The 24,065-nt window shown below is 43.2% G+C and overlaps 1 protein-coding gene across 1 annotated transcript; it reads left to right on the plus strand.

The window, feature by feature from the left end:
* The first annotated feature begins 760 nt into the window (after window positions 1-760).
* Window positions 761-13,377, plus strand: mpzl3 (myelin protein zero-like 3). The gene is made up of 6 exons (XM_064301207.1): window positions 761-1,088; window positions 5,575-5,741; window positions 9,602-9,812; window positions 10,280-10,442; window positions 11,161-11,230; window positions 11,323-13,377. The coding sequence occupies exons 1-6, from the start codon at window positions 1,019-1,021 to the stop codon at window positions 11,395-11,397; spliced, it is 756 nt and encodes a 251-aa protein (XP_064157277.1). The 5' UTR covers window positions 761-1,018; the 3' UTR covers window positions 11,398-13,377.
* The last annotated feature ends 10,688 nt before the right edge of the window (window positions 13,378-24,065 follow it).

Consider the following 24,065-nt stretch of genomic DNA (forward strand, 5'->3'; position numbering starts at 1 on the left):
AGACAGACAAAGCACAGCAATCTCTTGACCCTGTTACCTGACCAGGCTAGGGAAAAACATCAATGCCAGCTGCCACAGTAGGCTACCTACATTATGAGTCATTTGAAAAATCACACATGCCCATTTTTTACATTTTCTATTAGAGTTTTGACCTTTGTGCCAAAGATAAATAAAACTAGTCAAAGAACAGATAATAAGCATCAACTCTGGATGTCATTTCTGAAATAGTATTTGAATAAGCAGGCACAAAAACAGTTTCCATAAGGTTGCATGTTGAAATCCTATTATGAACCGGGGGGTAGAGTAGGCTACACTGCACCAAATCAAGAAAAATAAATAAAATATAATTCCAATTTGAGGTGATTACACAAAAAAAGTTAGGGTACAGGACAGTATGCTCTCAAATAACATTACCGGCTTCCTCTGAGCACCCACGACGTGACGAAGGTGTGTCTGTGAGTCAAGAAGAGGAGGATAAACGAGAAAAAGGGAATACGAGGGGTGTGGATTTAAAAAGACTGCTTCACTGTCCTCCACCCCCCCCCCCAAAAAAAAAGGAATATTTTTTAGAAACCTCAAACGATTAACACACCAGTGGCCTACATTCTATAGTGCAGTAATAAGGCAAATGGCGTAGTTATATAAATCTAAACGAACATGATTCTGAATTAAGATAAATTATGAATTAAGATAGATTAACTTTTATTGCAGTCTTACGATGTCTGTGTGTGCGCGTGTGTGCACGCGAGCCCTGTATTTTATATAGCAAAAGCCTTGGCGTTTGGACAAAACTGTATCTGAAAATAAAACCGTAAAGGCAATTAAGTGCGCGACAGAAGTAATGAGACACCCGAGCGCAGCCTCTTCTCACTTCCTGAAACACCTGCTTGACAGGTAGTCTTCAAGGGCGGTGCAATGGAGAGACTGACTCACTGAGAACATGGACGCCGAATATCCAAAACCGTGACTAGTTTGTTTGGAATTGATCTAAATCTAATCGTTTATATCGCTTAAAACTATGGGATGGCGAATACCCTGGCGATTATGTCCGAACAACGCCGTGTTTCACTGTTTAATTATCGGACTTGGTAAGTTTACTTCAGTTAACACAATAAATGCTGATTTGTGAAGCTGTTTTACTTGTAGCAGCCACAGGATAGGACTGGTGTTGTTTTGTGGTTGTTGAAAGGTTGCAATTGTAGATACTAAGCCTACGTAAAAGTAAGATATGACTTGTCACCTCCCGCCTGTCCGTTGTTATTATATTACATGAATTAAACTTTTATGTATGGTGACTGAACATATATTGGAGTAAACATTTGGGAAAAGAAGCGGTTCGCATTATAGCTTACACCTACGCATAGGCTACGCTTGTGTATGTGTGTTTTTTACGAGGCCTACATTTTCGGTTTGCCGTTGCGTAAGCGTAAACTGAATTCTAGTTGGTATATTAAATGTGAACTTGAATAATAAGCGTCGTGTTTATGTTATATCAGAATTAAATGACGATTTACGTGATAATCAACTCGCCATTCCTGACGGTATGTAGAGTGTAAAGTTGCTGTTATGGTAATCATTTCACTCGAGAAAACAATTTCGCAATTTATAACAACCAGCTTTGAGTTGTGTACTCAAATTTAACTGGAAATGCTTCTTGGGAAATTATCCGCAAATATTATTATTATTAGGCCCTATTGTTATTATTATTGCACATTGTTTTTATTGTTAAATTAAGGGAACGTTTGTAAAACATGGTTGAAATAACACGTTTATATAATTTGGAGGAATTTGCATCGACGAAAAATTATGAACATGTTTTTTTTTTTTCTCTCCCTAATTAGAGGGTGGAACTTAATTTAAAAACACACAAGGCAGCTCTGGTCTTATCTAGAATTCGGATGAGACCATGCATTAAGAGCTGAGAATTCAATATAATTCTCAATAGTTTAGCTACTTCGAGCACTGGCGGTCAAAAGTACGACTTCCGGAGTTTTCATTATTTTAAAAATATTATTTCAGTGAGCAGATTAGTTTCATAATGTTTATTTACTAATTTGTTTTATTTTATTACCATAAATGTCAGTTTTAATGCTGTTCTGGCACTTCTCCTTCCACGCCGTGGTGTCAGGTTGCAGCATAGCAAGTGGCTGTAGGGGTTGTGGTGGCCCTATACAAGAATTTGTTGTGTCCCTAAAGTTTCTTTCTTTTTTTTTTTTTTTTAAAGAAAAATAAGAGAACTTGAATTATATGGCCCAGGGATGCTTATGGCCCTCCACGACTGCATACAGTGTTTATGCCTGCGGCTGGTCCTGGGTTCCATCCAAAATTATATTAGACATAATTTTTTTAAAGAATAATTGGATGATATACAAATCTGAAACCTCCGGACGTGTAACATCCTTGATAACAGCAGGCTGCTTTGGTGCTACTTGAAATGCATTTTCTTGCTTTAAACCACAAACTTGAAAAGTTTGCCCCTATTCCCGCCATTATAAAGCCCACAGGTCACCAGAAACTTATATCTAATATGTCTTTCATTGAACACAAAAACTGTTTGGGCCAATCAAAACCATGCCCTAAAAACCATGCAATAATATTGAAAAAGCTGTAGAAAATGCACTTTTTTTTTTTTACACAATATAATTAGGAAATTGCTATCCATTAGTATTTGCCGCCAAAGATTCTTGGCCTTCCTGCTATTGTCTAATGTCACCATGGGCCCAAAATAACAGAAACAGCAACGCCCACCCATGGGCGACACTACATGTGTAGCAATTGATGTACTTTAGCACTTTTTGCAAAGGACCTGCAACCCAGAGCTTCCTGGTTCAGGTCCTGCATGGTGGGGTTTTGGGGGGGGGGGGTGGTTACACATAAAGTAATGATATGTAAGACACTGTTCAGCCTGTGATGTACACATGACCATTTTGGGGTTCTTAAAGTAGACCCAAGTCTTATTGGCACCGTTTTAAGCCATTGTTGGTGCGAATGCAGAATGTCATATTATGGTGATCTTTCTCCTTAAAGAATGTTAGTTGATTGCATGCCATTTTTTTCTTTATGTGTTTGTACAATGATTTTTTTTTTCTCAACAATTGATGTTATTTTGCACTCCGCGAAATGAATAGTTACAGTATGTTTGAAAACACGTGACACAGTTTGATTGGTTCTTGATTCATTTGGACCATATTTCAGCACACAGAACTTAAGCGAAGCACAAGTCCTCATGTTACATAAGCAACTTATGAAAGTCACGTCTCTGTTGTGTCAATGCTGGTGTAAAGCCACCCCTAACTGACCCTGTACCCTTCACATCTGTACGTGGGTTCACATCTGTACGTGGGTTCTTTAAGATGAAAGTTTTCGTGCGGCAGGCTTTTACCCTTGACGGAAGGTGCGGGCCACGTGAGGGTAACGCCCCGCGAAGCTCCGGCATTCCGGGGCTTAATGCGTGAGAGGAACGGGACGGCAGGGCGGGGCTCCAGTAGGGCTTCCCTCCCCAGCGCATTCCCAGATGTGCGGGTGCCGAGGCATTCTGGCAGGGCAGCATTTCACTGTCCTGATCTCACTGATACACAGCGGCGGCTTTGTTTGGATACGTCAGATTTGCATTAAAACAACAGCCAAGTGTATTTATAAGGAGTTCACTGTCGCTTTAAAATGTAGGATATTGTTACCATTGTGTTGTTATTGTTTTGGCTGCTGGTCCAGGATGAGCTATAATGCATGAAGCCATCACTGTATGCTTTACAGGAGTGAACAAAGCGCATAAGAAACATGAAATGTTAAAGGACAAAAATATATGCATAGACAAGAAACAAAAGTTTAGATAAATATAAAACAAGGAACTGTAAACAAAAACAAACAAAACAAAAAACAAAACATTTAAAATGCACACTTCATGTAAACCAACAAGATGGTTCTCGGTAGAGGAGCTGAATTGTGGAGGTAATGTGTAAAGAGGTGTGTCCTGAGGATAGGCAGGAGGTAACTGGAGACTCTTCTGTTCTCATGGTGGCAGATGGTTCTGTCTTCTGTGGGGCTTGAATGAGATGTGGCCAATGATGAGATGTAGAGGGCAAAACCTGTTTGCATGTAGCAGTTGTGGTTAAGTGTAATATTCCCGAGGTGTACTTCCTTAAAAAAACAGGACCTAAGCATCTCTTGTGTTTGTGTTCTGGCAGCCGCAGCTTCTGAGTGAAGCCATTACATGGGCTAGGTTGGTTAGTTTTGTTCAGTTTTTCTTTACTCTGACGAAGCAGCTTGTCCCTGAGGTGCGTCCGTCTCTAGCTTTCCCTGGTTTAACAAATATCTCCCAAGAAGAGTGCTGTCCTTAAGTTTATTTAATTAACTTTTTGGGTTAGTTTGGTGTTTGACGATGTTGACCTGCAGAAAACTCTCTGAACTGTCTGCACGCTTGTTCTTATAATTTCAACCTGCAGGAAAGTTATGAGTGAACTGTAGGCCTGGCTCTTTTCATTGGTCCACCTCGTGACCCACCCTGTGTCTGATTGGCAACGTAAACCTTGTAATTCCCCGCCCACTTTCATTCTCAAGCTTGTTGTCGAGTCTTTATTCAGTCTTGTGAGAGCAGTTACTGTTGAGTGAGAATGTGATAGCACTTTTTGTGTGGGTGGGTGAGAGAAAGAGTTTCTCATCACCAATTCAAAATGGGGAACAGGTGGGTTCGGAGTGTTTCTCCCCTGGAAGTAGTGACGCCATACAGTATCAGGCAACGTAAAAGGCTTGGTTGTTTAGGGAACAAAGAGATAGGCACTCGCAGATAGGATGGACGTGCGTAACCCAGCCAAGGCCCCAGAGGGCATTTCAACCAGGCTAGAAGACCAGTGTGGGGTGGGTTGCTGTACCGCAAACTTGTGTTGTGTTTCAGTGACCTTCCCGCTGGCCAGTGTGATTTACAATAAACTTTTACTTTCTTCAGTGAAGTGTTTGTTGTCTTGGTGAGTTCCTGCATCGTCCTGACTGTGACTCCACGGGAAGAAGCTGGGTCCTAACAAGTGCTTCTTTCTGAAAGGGGACACCAGGGTCTTCAAAAAAAATGTTTTACCTGCATTGTTAGAAGCCACTCTGCAGGGGAAGGTCATGTTTTTGTGTCAGTAACAATGGTGACAGGTTGCAGTTTTTGTCTCACTTAACCTCTCTGTGACTGGTGCATTCTGTTCCCAAGATTGATGTGCTGACACTGACGCTTTTCTCCTGTTCCCTATCCTTTTCCATCCCTTCTCTTTGCCCCCTCTTTTTTCTTTCTGTCATTGTCTCTTTCCTCACTCCTTTCTATCGTGCTTTATCTGTTTCTCTCTCCCTCTATTTCTCAAACACTTTGCCTTTCTCTCTCTCCCTCTCTCATACACATTTCTGTTCATCTCACACTTTGTCTTTCTCAATCTATCCGTACTCTTTCCTGCTCTTTTTCCATTATGTTCTTACCTCTCACTTTCTTTCTCTCCCTCTCCCTTTGTCACTCCTGTGTTTCTGTTTGTCCATCCACCCTGCCTCCCATCACCTGCTCTTTTTCCATCTGTGTCCTGCTTTCGTTACCCCCCCCCCCCCCAGCGGTGTGCCAGGTGTTTCCCATGGAGGTGCGTACCTCCTCTGAGGTGGAGGCGGTCAACGGGAGCTCCGTCACCCTCACCTGCACGTTCAAGTCCAGCAGCCAGATCAGCAGCCGCGTGTCGGTGGACTGGTCCTACCGGCCCCTGAGTGGGGGCCCCACCCGCTCCGTGAGTACCCCCGAAAATCGGCCCAGTCGCACCCCTCCGTAACAGGGATAGAATGGGGCCCTCCGCCTTGCCCTCTTTGACATCACTAAACAACATGCTTCCTGTCTAAGAATGCCCTGAGAAGATGTGAAGTAGGCCTAACTAATTACTGGGAGCAGCAGGATTCAGCATTATTACCACTGCATGCATGCATTTCTAACCCTTTAACAAAAACATGTTGCTGTATACAGTGGCAATAACACGTTCAAGAAAACTACATTCAAAAACAACTCTAAACAAGATACTCCACATACATACGTGCAGCCAGTTCAGCCTAGAGAATTATATTTGTTAAATTCTGAAAATCTTCTGGCTAACGGTGTCCATTTTTACAAAAATACCGTAACACATGGGTACAAAAAATGCCTGTTTCATTGTTGTAAAGTTTTATCTTGGCCGCCATGAATATTGGAATAGCACATTATAGCTAGGTAGCTAGAACGTGGGCTTCCCTAGGATATCATGCAGGCTTCCCTGACTGCACTGGGGAGGCAGGCTGACTGCTCCAGGGAAAGTCCAGCTGTACACCGGATAGTGTTTTAGATGTATTCAGTTCAATCCAGTTTTAAATGTGTTGCGCTTTTTACACACCGTTGCACAGATGCTTCCTGGGAAAATGGGAAAACTAGGCCTCCATCAACAACAGGACAAAAATATCCTACTGGTACAAAGTGGGATGCTTCACAAAGATTTATTACAAAGTAACGTATGATTAGTATAGGGGGAAAAAAATCCTGAGAACAATTTAAGTACATCTGTGTCTGTTTTTGGCTGCGATATAATTGTATGATCAACTGTATGAACTTCACCTGTGGGCCACAGTATCAGGGCCATTACTGAACATTTCCTCAGTGTTGTAGTGACGTTGCACCAGTGTTGTGCCAATGTTGCTGTAATGTTAAAAGGACCTTGTGAGGACGTTGTTCTGCTTGCGAGGAGACAGCTAGACAGCTGTGTTGTGGAAGCCTCGTTCCCACAGCGAGAGGCTTTGTCTCACTTGGCTGTGAGAAGCAAGCTGACAACCTGCCAAAATAAAATTCCTCCATACGTCCACAGGCCAGAGAGGATATGTCTGCTCCAGGGTTGACTGTGTGGAGGAATTTTATTTTGGCGAGTCATCAGTCTCTTTTTTTTATGGTGTGTGGACTATGTACCAAACTAGACAGACCTGATTTGAGAGGGTGTGTTTGGTTACTGTGACTTGTACTTTGCCGTTGTGCAATGGATTTGTTCTAGTTGTGTTTTGCAACATGTCATTGAATTTTCTGTCACAGGAGGGCATTTATTAAGATTCACATCAACAGGACCATTTCTTGGAATTATAAAATGTGAAATGATCGTTGGGGTTGCTTCGTAAGAGCGGTGCGGTGTTTGTACTGAGCCATTCCTGTGAAGACCAGCAGGGGGAGACAGTGGTCTAACTAAGATCTAGCGAAGCGGCTCGGTAGTTGGCTTTTTTCTGGTGCCAGCATTTGATACTGTTATTTAGTAATTTCCAGTAACATTTAATTTCACGCCTTTTCTGGTGTACTGTTTTTCCATAGGCTTTTCTGAAGCTAAAGGTCTGAAATAAAGTTGGCTGCAGCGCATTCAGTTTCCTCTAGAATGGAATTGAACATAATTTTATGTTTAAATAGCAGTTTGAAGCGCACCACCAAATCTAAACGAAACTGCTAAAAACAAAAACCTACAGGAGTATATAAATGGCTTTATTCAGCTTGGTCTTAAGGTAGACGCCGCTGTTATTCATGGACATTTAGCATATGCGTAAACATTTACTCAAACCTGGAATGCGTGTGGGTTTTTTTTTTTTTTAGTATCAAAGCTTAAACCCAGCAAGGCTAATATGTATGATGCCCCCGGTGATGGTGGGTCATGTGACACCATGTCTGGCCTGCATGGATGCAGAGCAGTCAGATTTTCTGCCCTGTGTCAGCAGTCTTCTGTCCTCAAGTGTCTGAGTTTGAATTACTCATTCAGGACCATAAAGCCATAAAGCTTAGCCGATAACACTGAGAGGGAAGGGGTTGGCTAGACTGTCCTCATTCTGTGATCCAGATCATTCCTGCTTGCATTTGGAATATCACTCTTAATTTTAAATTATATTGATATTAAGATATGTATTGCCTAATTACTAAGTGTTGGCAATATTAATAAAAATTTGTCTTTAGCAATCCCTACACCAGTCGTACTAAATGAAAAAAAAAAAATGAACAGAGAGGTAACATTGTATCTTATCATCAGTAAATTGACTGGGATTTACACTTGTAATTCCATATTTTCAGTCCTCATTTAAAAACAGCATAACCTGCAACATCCTGTTACATGTAAAACTCAAGGACACAAAAGCATACAGAGGGAATTCAATGATAGAAATTGTATAAAGATCATGGTAACAATGAAGAGGTATTAGCTTTATGTATACATATGTGTAAAATAACGTTTATCAAGCTAAACATGGCTCCCAACAGTCAGAATATGATTTGCTGTCAGAATTCTGTTGAAAGACTCCCATGTGCAGAGCATGTGCACATTTATTTTACAAAATTTATACCGCACAAATATCATTGTCATTTCACATAACTTATTTATTAACATATAAGTTAACAATAGCCGTGGATTTTTGAGTGGGCAAAGCCTTAATTAAAAAGGATGGAATTTTATAAAGCTGCAAGAACTAATGTGCAGGAACTGGAGGACAAACGTAAGAGTGCGTTATGAGGTCACATGTCTCTGTGTGGCAGCTCTGGTAGAGTCACAGGGTCACAGGGTCACCCAGACGTTGAGGCTGTGGGGAGGCCAGGGTTTTTCTAGGGTAGGCCTTGGAGTGAGCCATTTGAGGAAAAAGGAAGTGTGAGTGAATGGAGGGCACTGGCCACAGAAGGGGCAGGTGCAATCATCACTATTGTCACCTGCACATGGAGAGGGGATGTGAGAGCCAGATCAGTGTGTGTGTGTGTGTGTGCATGTGCACTCGCGTCTGTATGCATGTGCGTGCGTCTGTGTGTGCCTGTGTGTGTGCGCGTCTGTGTGTGCCTGTGTGTGTGTGTGTCTGTATATACCTGTGTGTGTGTGTGCACATCTGCATGCACGCGTCTGCGTGTGCCTGTGTGTGTGTGTGCGCATCTGCATGCATGCGTCTGCGTGTGCCTGTGTGTGTGCGTCTGTGTGTGTGTGTGTGTGTGTGTGTGTGTGTGTGTGTGCATCTGCGTGATTTACTTCATGCCAGTCTCTGGGTTTAGAATGATCTGAAGGCCTGATTTCTGAAGTAACTGACCTTTCTTTCATTGTATGTCTCCCATTTTTAACAACTGCTGTCAAGTCCCCCAAATATGTTTTCTATGTATTTGTGTAAATGTCTTGCATACATTTTTTTATATCAGAGGAAGCATTCAGCTGGTCATACCAAGTGCACACACCATATCAGTTATGGCGTGTAAACATGGTTTATAAATAACTGGTATGTAAAAACCAAGTGGATTTCCTGGGTCTCCTGTTCTCATAGTACCACCCGAAATGCCCTTTTCTGTTCCGCTACTGATCAGCTCCCTACGGTGGACACTTGATCATAATGGTGAGTGCTTTATTCATCCCTGCTGAAATAAAGGCTTTTTGTTAGCCTTGCTGAAATAAAGGGATGCTAATGTAATCCAGCTTGAGGACCAGACCTAGCCAAATGAGGTCAGTGACACAGGGCAGCCGCAGTCGATGGCTTTGGGACCGAGGTGTAATATCTGAGGTTTTTCTGGTGGAATGAATTTCCCCTTTTAGGAGAAGCCTCTCACGTCGCTCTCCCTTCTCCCTTCTTCTCTCTCTTCCAGTTCTTGTACTTCTCTTCTACACCCCATCTACCCCTGCAGGGGCAGTTTAAGGGGCGCGTGAGGTGGCTGGGGAACCCCGCCGGGGGGGATGGCTCAATCCAGCTGCTGAATGCCAGCTTCACTGACAATGGCACCTACACCTGCGATGTCAAGAACCCCCCTGACGTCCACGGTACCCCCAGCCAGATTCGGCTGTCCGTCGTGCCCAAACGTAAGTAAACCCTACGGGAACCCGACCGGGCCCAGTCTGGGCTGTGGAAAGCATTGCAAGTGTGTGTTCCTATTTGTCTTGTCATGTAGAGGTTTGTGTGTGTGTTCATTCCTATTTGTCTTGTTATGTAGAGGTGTGTGTGTGTGTGTGTGTGTCTTCCTATTTGTCTTGTTATGTAGAGGTGTTTGTGCGTGCGTGCGTACGCATGTGTATGTGTGTGTTCCTGTTTGTCTTATGTGGAGGTGTGTGTATGTGTGTTCCTATTTGTCTCATTACGTAGAGGTTTGTCTGTACATTTGTGTGTCTGTGTGTGTGTGTATGAGAGAGAGAGAGCGCGAGAGAGAGCCAAAGACAGACAGAGAGCTTGACTGTGTATATTTCTGAAGAGCGAGGACATGCCTCTTCTCCTAGCGTGTGCCTCAGATGTGCTCTCATTGTGTCCCTGTGATGTCTCCCTCCTCTGACAGAGCTGGCTGTCCGCTTCACTGACGTGGCCGTCCTGATGGGCCTGGTACTGCTGCCGTCGGCCATCATCGCTCCCATCCTGCTGGGTCGGATGTGGTGCTGCTCCAAGAGCTGTGGGGTCCAACGGGCCAAACCTGTCCCCTCCCCCATCGAGGTCAAAGAGGGGTGAGTGTGCAGTCTGGGGTCCTCTTACGGTGTCCTCACAAGCACGGTCTCGCCTGACATTCTCCGGCTCTCCGGCAGTGGGAGGCGATGCGTGGCCCCTCGAGGGCTGATATTTGAAGAATGTCCCGTCGTAGATACCGTTCCTCTAATTTCCGTGTTCCTGTGACGGTGGCTGTGCTGCCGCTTGGGCAGCTGCCTGTCGCTCAGGTAGACGGCTGCCTTTGAGGGCATCAGGTTCATCTCTCGCAGGTGGAACTGCCTATGAAGCGTATGATTTGGTCCTGATCAGAAAAAACCAATGGGGAGCCTGCAGCTCGTGTAGTGTACCCCCGCTCTTGGTGTGCAGCGTTTTGTGATGTCTGTGAATCCGAACAGTGCTTGCATGAGTGCGAGTTCCTGCCTCAAAGTGCTGTTGTACAGCCATTGCACGTCTTGCCCTGAGACGGTGCAGTTGTTGCTTAGTTTAACCCTTTGAAGAGTAGGTTTTTTTTTTTTTTTTAATTATGAAGTCGGTGTTCTAAAACTCCATTGCATTCAGTTACCAGTCGTTATTGTTATATCACTTCAGCATTAGAATGTTCACTTAAGAAAATTCTAATCACACGTTTGTGATCTCATGACCTTAAAGGGCTAAAGAACTGGTTATCAGAATTTCTGTAACCATACGAATGTACCTGACTGTTGTGAAAATGTGATATTATTTTTGTGATGTGTACAGAGAGGCGGCTGTCTATATGGACCCAACTCACAAAGAGAAGCATATCACATGCTGTGAGCTCTACTGCCGGGTAAGATATTTCCTTTCCGTTAAGCACGGTGCCCGGATCAAGGTTTTAAAGCCAAAACTGATGCATCGCCTCCTCCTCTTCCTCACCCCCAGGACTTTGACGACGAGTATTACATCCACGATGAAATGCTGCAGGGAGGGGCAACTGACGCAGAGACTGAGTGTTAGCTCCCTCTGCCGGCGGAGCAGGAGAAGTGCAGCAGTCTCCCTGCCCCGTCTCTGGGAATTGGGGCGGAAACACTAGGTTTGAGGATGCTTGCTCGGTCGCTTGTTCACGGAGCACTGGTAGAATAGGACCGTTCTGGACGTTCTGGACGTTTCACAAGCAGACGGACGATGCACTCACCCGGCCTCCTCAGCATCATTTAAACCTCGGCTCCTCCCCTGTGCTGCCGGTCTGCGCGTCGCCACGGCGACGGGCCACCGGGGTTCATGGGAAGAACCGAACGGACACTGGCGGGATGATTCAGTTTCTGGTTTGCATTCGTGAGACATGCTTGATCTGGCAAGCTGTTGGCTTTTCAACCCAAGAGAAACTGCTGGTGTGGGAGACCTTAGACAGATAGACAGACAGAGAGACACACACTCACACACACGTGATCTTCTCCAGCCATCTCTCCTGATGTATCCCTCTTGCACATACACGCTGTAGATTACAATAAGTCGGTATTTATGTAAGCTCTAATTGTCATTGTTGCCCTGGGCCATTGAGTGTTCCCAACCCTGGTTTTGCCTTTGCTAGTTTTCCTTTTAATCTACTTTTTAATGGGTAATGTTGGAGCGATTGAGCTGTTGACTGCACAATGATCTGTGTTCAGCTGATAGGCCGTTAATTTGTTTGAAAACCACAAGTGAAAGCAATGTTTGGTAGAATGCGTTTTATCATGGTGAGAACTATGGGGTTTTCACTGACACGTTCTTGTAACTGTCTCCCTTTTTAAAAACATTGGGCAGCTGTTTGAGACAAGCCTAGTTAATCATTTAATTGCTGCGGGCCATGGGCGGCCAAGTCTGGCCATGAAAGGTGAGTAAAGGTCATTAGGGGTCTGCTGGTTTGTGTTTTGACCTCAAAATCAGCAAGACCCATGAAACCGATTGAATTAACTATACGTTGCTCTAATTGATAAATTAATTGCAAAGAAATTTGAAAAACCAATGAATCCAGCAGCCCTCCAGGATCTGGGATGGCCATCCCCATTTTTGGAATTAAGATGGGCAGCTGAACAATTAAACTGTTATTCTGGAAACTGGATTTAAGGGTTAAATTATATTCTTTATTTTATATTTATAGGCCTGAATGAACTCACATGGAAGAAATGACTGATTACTTATTTCTGTTCAGCCAGATACCCCAAAACACCCAACGATTGCTGTACAGAATGGTGGCAGAAAAGTTAAATTAGGTCATTCTCATAGTTCAGTTAAGAGCTCAGTCATTGATAACTAATGAAGCTTTGATGAAAACCAGGGATTGGGAAGCACGCATCATGTTTTTTCCACTGTAATTATTTTCCTTGTAATTGTATGTAAGCTTACTTCTTGCCTATAATGTAAGTTATTATGTACTTTATAATTTGTTTCAAGAGCACAGCCTCAAAGGAATGTTTTTTGTTTTTGTTTTTGTCTATGTGCTACCATACTGTTGCGTGGGTATAGGTTCATGGACTGGTCCACAGAATGGTACTTTCGGCCATCTTGTCTTTTTTTTTTTTATTTCGGTGAAATGTCAGCCTCGTTAGACAAAAAGAGAATGGAAGAAATGAAACCTGTGGGGTGAATGCTGAATGGTTTCAGAATGTTAGGGGAATCCTGTTGTACGATGGCCAGTCCTGGGTCCTCATTTCGAGCTTCATTTGTAAATGGAAATTTGATCTCTCTTTGCACTGGAAAATTCATCGTGAGCCGCTGGCTGTGCGCGCAGGAAGTGAAATTATTTTGGTTCACCACCATACGTGCTTTTTTTTCGGTCCTGTTACGCACATGAACGGTGCAGTTCTGGACTGGTGATGATTTTAACACTGCGCATTTCAACAGGTGGAACCTAGAAAAGCGCCAATTGACCGTGCAGGGTTCAGTGAATCACGGTGTCCCTCGTTACTGCATGCTTTTCTTTCATGTGGGATTGCAATAAAGCACCAAGTTAAGGGATTCCTGTTTTTACGTTTGTCCACGATGAGGTCTGACTGTAATTAACTTTTATGTTTAATATCAAACTCTTGGAGATTCTTAGTATTTAATTCCTTAAAAAGAACATTAATATATCATTTTCCTACACAGAAGTTGATAATATTTTACATGAAGTACAGAGTTGTGTATATATATATATATAGAGATTATTGCATATATTGTTTATATAGAGATTATTCCATTGAATTTGTTCAATAAAAATACATACTACACTACACTATAATTTGTCCATTTGAATATAATTCATCACCTTGCAATAATTTGAATAAAACAATAATAATTGTAATTTGGATGATTCACAGACACATAAAATCCACTGAAAACTCTTGGGTATAGTTAAATGGCCGTTAAATGCTCCTGTCCACCGCCCAAACAATATTTAAACTTGTATTCTCCTCTCAGGAATTTTAAAGTAAGTTGCCAAGAGGATGGGGAGTATATTTTTAATATAGCCTCTGACCACAAGCTGCAGGAATAGGATTTTTTTAAATGTCTGCTGCTCATAGATAAGGGCTTTGTTGGTGTCTTGACTTGCCCAGAGAGACTTGAGACCGAAGAAGTGTGAAGTTTCCACAGAATCCAGTCTTAAATGTGCAGTCGGGAGCGGGGATGTGGGGAGCGTTTCAGGAAGTAGGGTGTGTGTGGAAGTTGACATCCCTTTTCTGAAGAACCTGCGGGATGTGTCTTCATTCGCTCTCTGCTTGTTTGGTGCAGAGGTGTAATGCCTGTAGTCTAGAGGGGCTCAGCCTTTTTGCGGAAGTGAAACGGCCCTTCGCAGCCCCCTTGCTGAAAATGCATGACTCACACAGGAACCATCGGTGGTGAGTGAACCCTGACAGTCTGTCCACAGGACGCTCTCAAGCCTGACGCTCCTCAGTGGGTCCGGCCTGAGGATAGTCCTTTCTGGGGCCACTACAGGGGCCACTACAGGGGCCACCACAGGGGCCACCACAGAGCCCGCTGAACAGCCGCACAGCTAGATTGTCCCCCTGAGCTCAAGACCAAATCCGAAGACTCTACCACTGTGGAGTCCAGCACCAACGGAGGCAGACGGACACCCAGGGCTCTTCGGAGTCCCAAAGACGAGATTGGTGGCCAGCGGTGGGATCGGAACGCGCGACAGGATCTGGACTGCGGTATCAGCAGAGGGTCAACTGGACCATACAGAAACTGGACTGACTCCAGTGGTTGGAGCAGCCCCCAGGTCCAGCACAGAGTTCAGTGGCTGGATCAGCAGTGAACTCGCCAACTACGCCGTTACTACAGGGAAGCGGGGAGCAAACCCAGGTGAGATACTTTCTTAAGCACTTTAGCGCTTTTCGGTCAAGTCAAACTCAGGTATTTGAGGGCTGCTATATTTGTGGGTTTCTGTTCTTTCCTTTGAATCGGTAGCATGTTTAGGAATTGGTAAAGACGGTATGTGGAGTCCGCCCAATCGGTAGGTAAAATTAATGACTTGCGTGTTGAAGAATGCCGAAGACGAGCCGACACTGGTCCCCTACGGCGGGACGCTTACAAGCTGTGAGTCTGGAGGACGTGACGGCAGTACTGTGACGCACAGACATACTTTGTGACCACTTTATCCTGTGTGGGTTTCACATTTCAGGCCAGATCAAACTTCTGATGGGGCATCAAACCGACACACACAGACACAGACACACACACACACACACACACACACAAACACACAGACACACACACAGACACAGACCCACGCACACAAAATTTCTAACTCCTTGTCCTTGGGAGGTTTGGTGCCTGGGGATGGAGGGGCCCGGCTGCAGGGCCTAGTTTGTCATAGAGAAAACTCCCGCCTTCAACTAAAATCATGTCGGTATATAACCATCAAACATTTGCAAAAGAAAATGTCCTTTTTTTCCCATTAACTAGAAATTGTTTGAAAAATGTTTTTTTAAGTCCATTAATGCTTATTAAATAAACTATCTCTAAAAAAAAACAACCCACATGGCAACTGTATCTGACCTTTTCTACTTTCTGTCTTTTTACCAGAGGATGGACTGTGCTGTCTGGACAGTCATCATTTTCTGTGGTAAGCATGAATCCTGGAATAGTGGCCCTTTGTCCTCTAAATGTACCGTAACAACATAACCTTTTTATTGGTATTGTATTTTAGTACACTGAGTCTGAACTTGGAACTCTTTTGATTTTTATTGTAGTGCTGTTGTGGCAGGTTCCAGTGAATTATGATGATATGAATTTTGCTATTGTAAATTATCGTAGGATATTGATGCTATTGTTGACCTATGGATGCATGTCAAATTGCCATTTATTTAAATCGGCTGTCATAGTGTTGGGCTAAAACAAAAACTTGCACCCACATTGGATAAGATTAGACACCCCTGGTCTAAACAATGGTGCAGGTTTGGCATTAATATGTCAGCACCCCTCGCTTAACAATGTTTTTACAATAAAGCTCAATAATGTATAGGCTCTTTACTCAGTGGTTTTGCAGTAATGCAGTCGGTGATTCCCAGCTGCACACGTGTGGGTTGACACTGGTCAATGCGGTACTTATCGTATGGCACAGGCGAGATCTTATTTCGGTTATTCGTATCAGATCTTTGAAGAGCACATTCACTTTTGTCAAATTAATAATATTTCTTGTAAATAAAGCCGCCTGCGAGAAAGGATGTCGTTTTTCCATGACATTAAGAAATGTTTAGCAGTTGTTTTTTTTTTTTGTGTCCTGTTTTATTTTCCTCTTTATCATTATTTCATTCGGTTGTTATTTTATCTGAGGAAGAGAAAACAGCGTTGACACAGGCAAGTTTCAGTTCAAGGACTATAAGTTAATACCGGAAACAAGAACAAACACCTCAGTTTGTGTTTCAAGAAGTGCAGGTTGCTGTGGGAAGAGGAAATGTCCAACTGTGGCCATATGGCTAACAATATATAGCAGTGACCCCGTTTGGTGTCAACCACGTCAAACCCATCCGTTAAAAATTGTGATCGCATTTACATGTAGGTCATTTCAGGCTGTGTGACTTTCTGAATGTCTGACTTGGGGTGGGGGGGGGCAATTATGAGAACTTTATTATATTAAATCGGCGGTGATATGATTGTTAGCGTGAAGGTTAGTCCAGTTCAAACCTAAGCGTTCAAACATTCTGTGTAAATGAATGGCACATGTACATAGGAAAAGGTTTGTTACTGAAACGGAGATTTTATATTATATTTTTTGTATTTGTCTTTGTCTCAAAGAGTACTGCACTGACAAAACGTGGCTGTTCCTTTGGACGTATTCATGTAACTTCTTAAGCCATATTCACATCATATGGCCATACGGTCGGTCACTTCACAGAATGCGTGTGTTTACACTTGGGTGCATGCATGAATGTTCCTGTCTATGTGCCCGTATGTGTGTCACAGTGGGCGCTGCGAGCCGTAGCCGGGGCTGTGTGCTGACTGATCCCGCAAACCGGGTGCAGGAGGGGTCCGACGTACGCCTGACCTGCACATTCTCCACCTGTCCAGGCCCCTTGGATCACACTGTCCACGTCACCTGGGAATTCAATGACACAGTAACGTTCCTTTCAGTCTGTTTATTTTAGGATAGAACATACACAACATGCGTAACTAACGGTCTGTGTTAGTGAATTAGCAATGTAACAGTGTGGTTTACTACAAAAAAAACATGACAGCCAAACAGTACATTTTTTGTATAGTGAGGTAAGGTATAGCAAGGTAAACACGAAGAGTAAGTTTCACTTTACTCAACATGCACAAGATTCATGGCACGTACAAAGTAACAATTTATTTCACTTGCACACTTTCACTATCCACAGCATTTCTGTACAGTTATATGACATTATGAAGCGCTAAGGAATACCACTGATTGCAAAGACCTTGCACAGTGTCTCACAGTTTTTTGTTTCACATGCAGGACGTCGCCTTTTATTATGCGAATCTAACTTGGCAGAAGCCCCACCTCGAACATGTGGGGGACATTTTGGCAGGCGACTTCTCGGTACTCTTGCGGTCAGTGACTCCGCAGCACGCCGGGACCTACACCTGCCTCGTGCGTCCTTCTCGCGGTGGGATCATCTACAAAAACCGCACTCTGCTCGCCGTAACACAAGTAACATGCATTGAACCTTGTAAGTGAGTTTTGGGTTATACATCAGCTTCCTGCTTGTGATGATAAGAAGTTAAAAAATTTGTGAAAAAAGATGTGAATTTAAGGAGCCGTGTGCCACGTGCTGCTAACTGCGGTGGTGTGTCCCATGAACATGGAGCCCGAAATGAAGCCCTGCCCATATCGGTGCTGACTGTGGCCTGCAGGCCAGTGAATTGTTGACCACAACATTCCCTATGGAAGCGAGGATTCAGTCAGCAAAGGTTGTTCTTTAAGAACAACCCCTGGGGGTCTCTGCTGAAGTCTTCAAAAGTGACTGACACAGTCGACAGGTCAATGCCTCTGAGCAGAACCACATCCTTCTTTAATAGATTGTAAAAGATAAGCTCCCTAGAAGCTAGACGATATTATTTGAGCTTTATTACATTACATTACATTTACATTACATTACATTCATTTGGCAGACGCTTTTATCCAAAGCGACGTACAAAAGTGCATTTTCATGATCGTAGACAACTGCTGAACACTGGTTCAGTAAGGTACAATTACTTATTTTGCACAGCTATTTCTAGCCGAGAACAATGAACACTATCCTGGTCTAACTATTACAGCTGAACAGAGATCCACGTTGGAGTGAAACATTGTGGCTTGCTGTGAGTTGGTGATACGCAGTTTAGTGTGTGGATTTTCCCTTTATTTCTTGATTACTAGTGTCCTGTTTTTCCACTGGATCAAAATGTAACCTGTTAGAGAAAAGAGAGGCTCACTAAGATGAGCTCATCTCCTCCTCTTCGTCCTTACAGGCAGACGCATTATGGTGAACTCTGACCCCTCCGTGCCATTACCGCTGCAGCTGATCCTGGGGTGCTGTGGGGCGGGGCTTCTGGTGCTGGCAGCAGGAAGCATGCTGGGAGTGGGGGCATACTGGAGGAGGGGGCGGGGCCAGTGGAACACCTCGAGGTGAGAACAACAGGAGCAGGACGGAAGGATGTGTGTGTGTGTGTGTGTGTGTGTGTGTGTGTGCGTGTGTGTGTGTGTGAATTTCAGCCACAAAAACTGAGTTGCGGAAGAATGGCAGATAAAAATGCTTTGATGTGCATTTGGATTTCGCCTCTGATTTAGTGTGTCCACAATGTGCTATTTCAGAAAGAACCAGGGGACACCTGCATCCACAGAAGAAAAATGTCCTCACAAAGATCAGGTACCTGCTGGACACAGATGCAGTCCGGGGAATGCACGCACATCCAACATATTCCAACAGGTGCAGGATAGAAAAATAGTTAGTATAGAAGAGAGAGTATATCCACACACTGTTTTTTCTGCTCCCAAAGTGATTTATTGGTACAGCGTTTCGACCTCAAAGGTCTTCCTCAGGTACATCCACGTACCTGACGAAGACCTTTCAGGTCGAAACGTTGTACCAATAAATCACTTCGGGAGCAGAAAAAACTGTGTGCGGATATACCTACTGGACACAGACACACGTACTTTGACATACTAAAGTGTCCATGGTCCTTGTTTCCAAGGCCTAAATTGGTTCCTGATCGAAAGGAAACCACAAAAAATCTACGGACGCCACTGCCATCCAGGATCAGAGTTTGATATCCCCAAATATATGAATATTTGTATTCATTATATTTCTGCAGAAAGAGTATGCCTGCCAACAAAGCCAACACCGTACTAAAAGGCATTATTTGCAGCAATAATTAATTCCCTCTAAGACCGGCTGTGCAATCATGTATGTGTCAGTACCAAGGACAGCCTCCTCATTAGGTGGGAAAGTAAAACTTAGTTTCCCCCTGTCCAGCTGCATGCTCCCTTTTTCTATTTTCCCCCCAAGGCCTGTAGGAGTTGAAGACTGGCCGCTGACTGGCACGGCTGCTCGTCCAACCCTTATGAGATGGAAGTTAAAATGTAATAACAATATGGATGAAAAGAATTTTTAACCCTTCAGCTAATTCTTCACAAACAGTTTGGCAAATGAGGTTTAGGGACTGCTGTCACCGAAAGTCACCAAAGTGTATTCCTGAAGAAGCAAATGCAGTTTTTGATTGTGTCCAGACCTGTACCTAAACACCCCTCACCCCTGTCCCAGGACCAGGACTGCTACGTGACCCTCCAGAGGGGCAAGGCACCCCCTCCGGCGTCCAAAGAGGAAAGCATCTATGTCACCATGGTGAGCGTCATATATTTAGGGCTGATATGCCTTCTGACATGCCTACACATTTTCTGGGTGGTGGTGTCACCCTTTAATTCTTCCGTCATCTTCGGGCAGCACGGGCGACCGGTTCCACCCGGCCTCCAAGCCCAGCCGAGCCCCGACAGGAAGGCGATCCCGACGGAGTGGTGCGCTCAAGAAAACCCTCCCCGTGTGAAAAACGAGAACCTCCCCTCCCCACGTCCCGACAGCAGTGCTGCCTCCTGCCATGTGATTGACCAATCCGGACTCTCGTAGGACGGACGGAACTTGGACGGGACCAATGGCACGTCGTCTGCGTCCGGCCGCCGGGGCGGCGGCTGCGGCGGCGGCGGCGTTCTGATGGGCGCCTCCGAACGCAGCGGCGCTGGTCTGAATCGAGCCTTCGGGGTAGCGCGCGGCTCCCTTTGCGTTCGCGTTAGCGCTGTTAACTGCTCTGGATGCCCGCGCCCCCTAAAGGACAGCGGTGTGAAGTTATAAAAACAGAACAATATGTTCTTCACACCAAGTCAGATCACGTTCGTGCATCGCCTCATTATTGTTTGCCTGCTTCTAACTTCCTTTGTCCTCTCTTATACAAGTCCAGAATCCTGCCAGGCCAAACGCACACCCGTTTCAGTCTAAAAAGAACATGTCTAATGGTCTTCCACCTGACCTGGTCTTATGACAGGAATTCGTATCCAAAATCTGCCGTTCTTGTATCCATTACATTAAATGTTTATGTGATCTAATCTAATCACTAAACCAGGATTTGTCTGTGCGGATAATTATCTAATTGAGCCAGGATTACATTTACATTACATTTAGGCATTTAGCAGATGCTCTTGTCGGTGTGACTTGCATAAGTGCATGCATGCAGGTTTCGGCAATGCAACGCTTACATTAGTGTGAAATATCCTCATTATAAAATACCACTAACCTATTTAAAGACAGTCAATTTCAAAAATAACATGTATAACCAAAATATTTTGAGCAGTAATACTTGCATAACAATGATAAAATCTGTTTTCAATAGATAGAGACAGAGACAGTAAATCAATGATATATTTCTATCCGCTTCTGTCTTACACCAGAAAGCGATGTCAGCTAGGTCTATCAGCAAACATATGGCTTAGCTATGCCCAGAAGTCCTCAATAATAATAGTATTTTCCAAGAAACTATGAAAAATTGTTGACAACGTTTCATTAGGTGCAGCGTCTTTTACTGCTACCACAGAGTTAATGTGTAAGTGAATGCGATGATAACAAAACTTTTGATTACGCTGACCAATAAAACGCTATTTCAAAAGCAAAATAAGACATGTTATAGGCCTACATCATTAGAAAGCTTATACTCTCACCTACTGAATAAATGGATGACAACGGCGTAAACAACACGTGTGGTAATACGCACAGCTATTTTGGAAGGTACCCAGGCATCACAAATGCACTTATATTTCACAAACGGATTATCCAAGACAATATATGACCACTCAGTCTCTTCTTTCTTCTTCGTCTTCCAACCGGTGCATTCGCACCACCCACCAAAATTAAAAACGTGAAGGAAAAAAAACGTGAAAGGCCCTCTCTAGAGCCGTTTGTCAGTTCTGGGCTACTGTAGAAACATGGCGATGCAATATGGCAGCCTCAATGGAAGAGGGTCCACTCCCTATGTAGAGATTCTAAAGTAACAAAAATTTTCATGGGATTATACACTAATTGAAACATACTTATGAATATTATATTTCTGCCAAGTCCGTTCCGCTAGATGCCACTAAATTCTACACACTGCACCTTTAATATTTCCATGATCATTATAAAACTTTTCTTCTTTAGAAAGACCATGCTACATTGTTCAATGGTCCTAGAGAATGAATCCCAATTGTTAAATGATACAGAGTATTGGAAAATATAATTAATGCAGTATTAATATTTGATGATATACTTGGCCTCAGACTTTTCTATTGATTGTTCCCAGGAGGAAAAGCCTCTTTTCAGAGCCACAAACGTGAAATGGCACTGTTCACATCAACAATTAAATGCTGGGAAAACACCGATTGAATTGGTTTCATCCATAAAGATAGTCAGAGACCAAACCAAACATAACAATAAATGAATGTTCTCTCCCAAAAGCAAGTGGCGTTGTTCTCTGGCTTGATAGTTTTCCTGGACTTTGATACTGAATGCCTCTGCTCGCAAATGTCTAGCAATCATTTTACATTTTACAAAATTTTATATTTAAAAAAATATATATTCATTTATTTTGATCATTTGGTGAAGTGATCAAAATGCCCGGACGCAAATGCAGCAAGTAATAATTTTTTTGCATTTATTTTCTGTTGCTGATTAATTTTAATCAAAGGGTCAAGTTAGGGTTACTTAGGCACAACTTGGAAAACTTGCGTTCTGATGGCTGCCGCATTCTTCGCTGCTAATAGGTAGATCGGCTCGAGAAACGTTGCTCTCTACTCCCTCTAGTGACTAATCCTGTAATTGCAGCTCGAGGAGAATACGGGTACTATGAGGCCATCTGCAGCTTCCTGTTGTTCGTTAGCATTTGCGGCAGCCTGCGAATGAACCCCATGAAGTAATGTATGTGGAAGCATCCTTTAATCAGTCATCACTCTTTTAGGAAGTTCTTTTCTCAACGCTTTCACTTTTAATTATTGTCTTGCAAGGTGTTCATTATGAATAATTTGGTTTAGTCAGATACTTGGTCGTCTCTGATAATAATAATAATAATCTAATTTAAACACACACATGTACATATAGGCTCCAGCACCTCCCACGACCCTCACCAGGAATAAGCGGGTATAGATAATGAATGAATGGATGGATATTATTTATTTATTTATTTATTTATTTATTTTTAACCCTCCTCTTATGTTCAAATTCACTAACAACTTTTATGTTTGGGGTCAATTTGACCCCAGCAACACAAACCTGCAGAAAATAATTGTAACTGAAAGTGTTACCTAAGTTTCTCTCTCAGCTACCTTTCTACTGACCATCTTAATAGCCCAGTAAATAAAACATGACTCCCCTCATCCTCCCCTTATACATTATGTCTTGATTTTATATGACTATTGCGAAATATACAAATGACTGTACAATCTCATTCATTGACCTGAAATGGAAAACAAAGTATGTTTTGTTGTTTGCAGGGCTTTATGTTGGTATTAAGTGCTCATAAAAAAAAAAATAAAAAAAAACATTTGGAAAGAAACACACCTTTTATTATCAAGCAAAGTAACATTTTATGTCCGGGGTCAATTTGACCCCAGGAAAAAATATTAAAGATGTCAAACATTTCTAATGTTTAGGTTCAGAAAACACTCCAGAACATCAATAAGTAACACATGACAGTTATTCAATAATGAAGAAACACCAATAAAAAGTAAATTAGTCACCAGAATTCAGTTTTGATAAAAAATGAACATAACACCTCAACTAGGTACCCGTGGGTATCAATTCTTCATTCAGAAGAGATAGGTGCAAGTTTGTCACGCTCCTGTCGACCCTGCCTTGTTTCCCTGTCATCAAAGTGTATAATGTGGGAGAAAACATGAAATGTCTCCAGAGACATTGTGGCTAGAGAAATTGCCCTACCAGTGTCAGCATTCCAAAGGCTTGCTGTTGCTTCACCTTTTGACTTGTACACTCCTGCCAAAATAAGCAACCCAATATAGGATTGCTTGTGGGTCACATCCAGCTCTTTCCAATTGTCACCATACACATGCCTCCCCTCTAAGTTCGTCATCTCAAGAATATCCTTTTGCATTTATAATGTTATGAAGAGTTCAAATGAGGTCTTTATGTCTTGTACATGACTGCTAGCATATCTGGTGGGGCCTGGAACCATTTTGATGACATTAGCAGCAGTCTACCCTGTCTTTCAACTGGGGATCCGGACCACAGTAGTTTTCCATTTTAGGAAGTGAACATGTCAGTTCTTGGTGGTTGAGAGATGACAGGAGGGTTTATTGGTGGTTGAGAGGCGACAGGAAGGTTTCTTGGTGGTTGAGAGATGACAGGGTGGTTTCTTGGGGGTTGAGAGATGACAGGACGGTTTATTGGTGATTGAGAAACAACAGGAGGGTTAGACTGTGGTATCTCAAAGGCTTCATTCTCATCATCAGAGGAGGATGCCACATAATCAGGGTCCTCCTCAACATTATCCTCAGTCTCAGACATATCCTCATCTAAATCACTTTCACCCTCCAAGATCTGTGACAGAACCTCAGTGGCAGAAAATATACGCCTCTGTCTGGTGGTCATTTTCAAAATCTTTAGTTGAGGCACACATGCAAAGAGAAATGGTTTAGAGGGCTGTGTGTGCAGCCCTTATTATAAGCTTGCCCCCGCCCCCATGTTGCA

The sequence above is a fragment of the Anguilla rostrata genome, chromosome 12 (assembly GCF_018555375.3).
Source record: "Anguilla rostrata isolate EN2019 chromosome 12, ASM1855537v3, whole genome shotgun sequence".
Classification (NCBI taxonomy): Eukaryota; Metazoa; Chordata; class Actinopteri; order Anguilliformes; family Anguillidae; genus Anguilla; species Anguilla rostrata.

Bases quoted from the DNA above. Each gene is read 5' to 3' on its own strand.
- mpzl3 (XM_064301207.1), top strand. From the start codon at position 1,019: ATGGGATGGCGAATACCCTGGCGATTATGTCCGAACAACGCCGTGTTT. The intron at 10,443-11,160 runs GTGAGTGTGCAG...TGATGTGTACAG, and splicing joins CCCATCGAGGTCAAAGAGGG to AGAGGCGGCTGTCTATATGG. The intron at 11,231-11,322 runs GTAAGATATTTC...CCTCACCCCCAG, and splicing joins GCTGTGAGCTCTACTGCCGG to GACTTTGACGACGAGTATTA.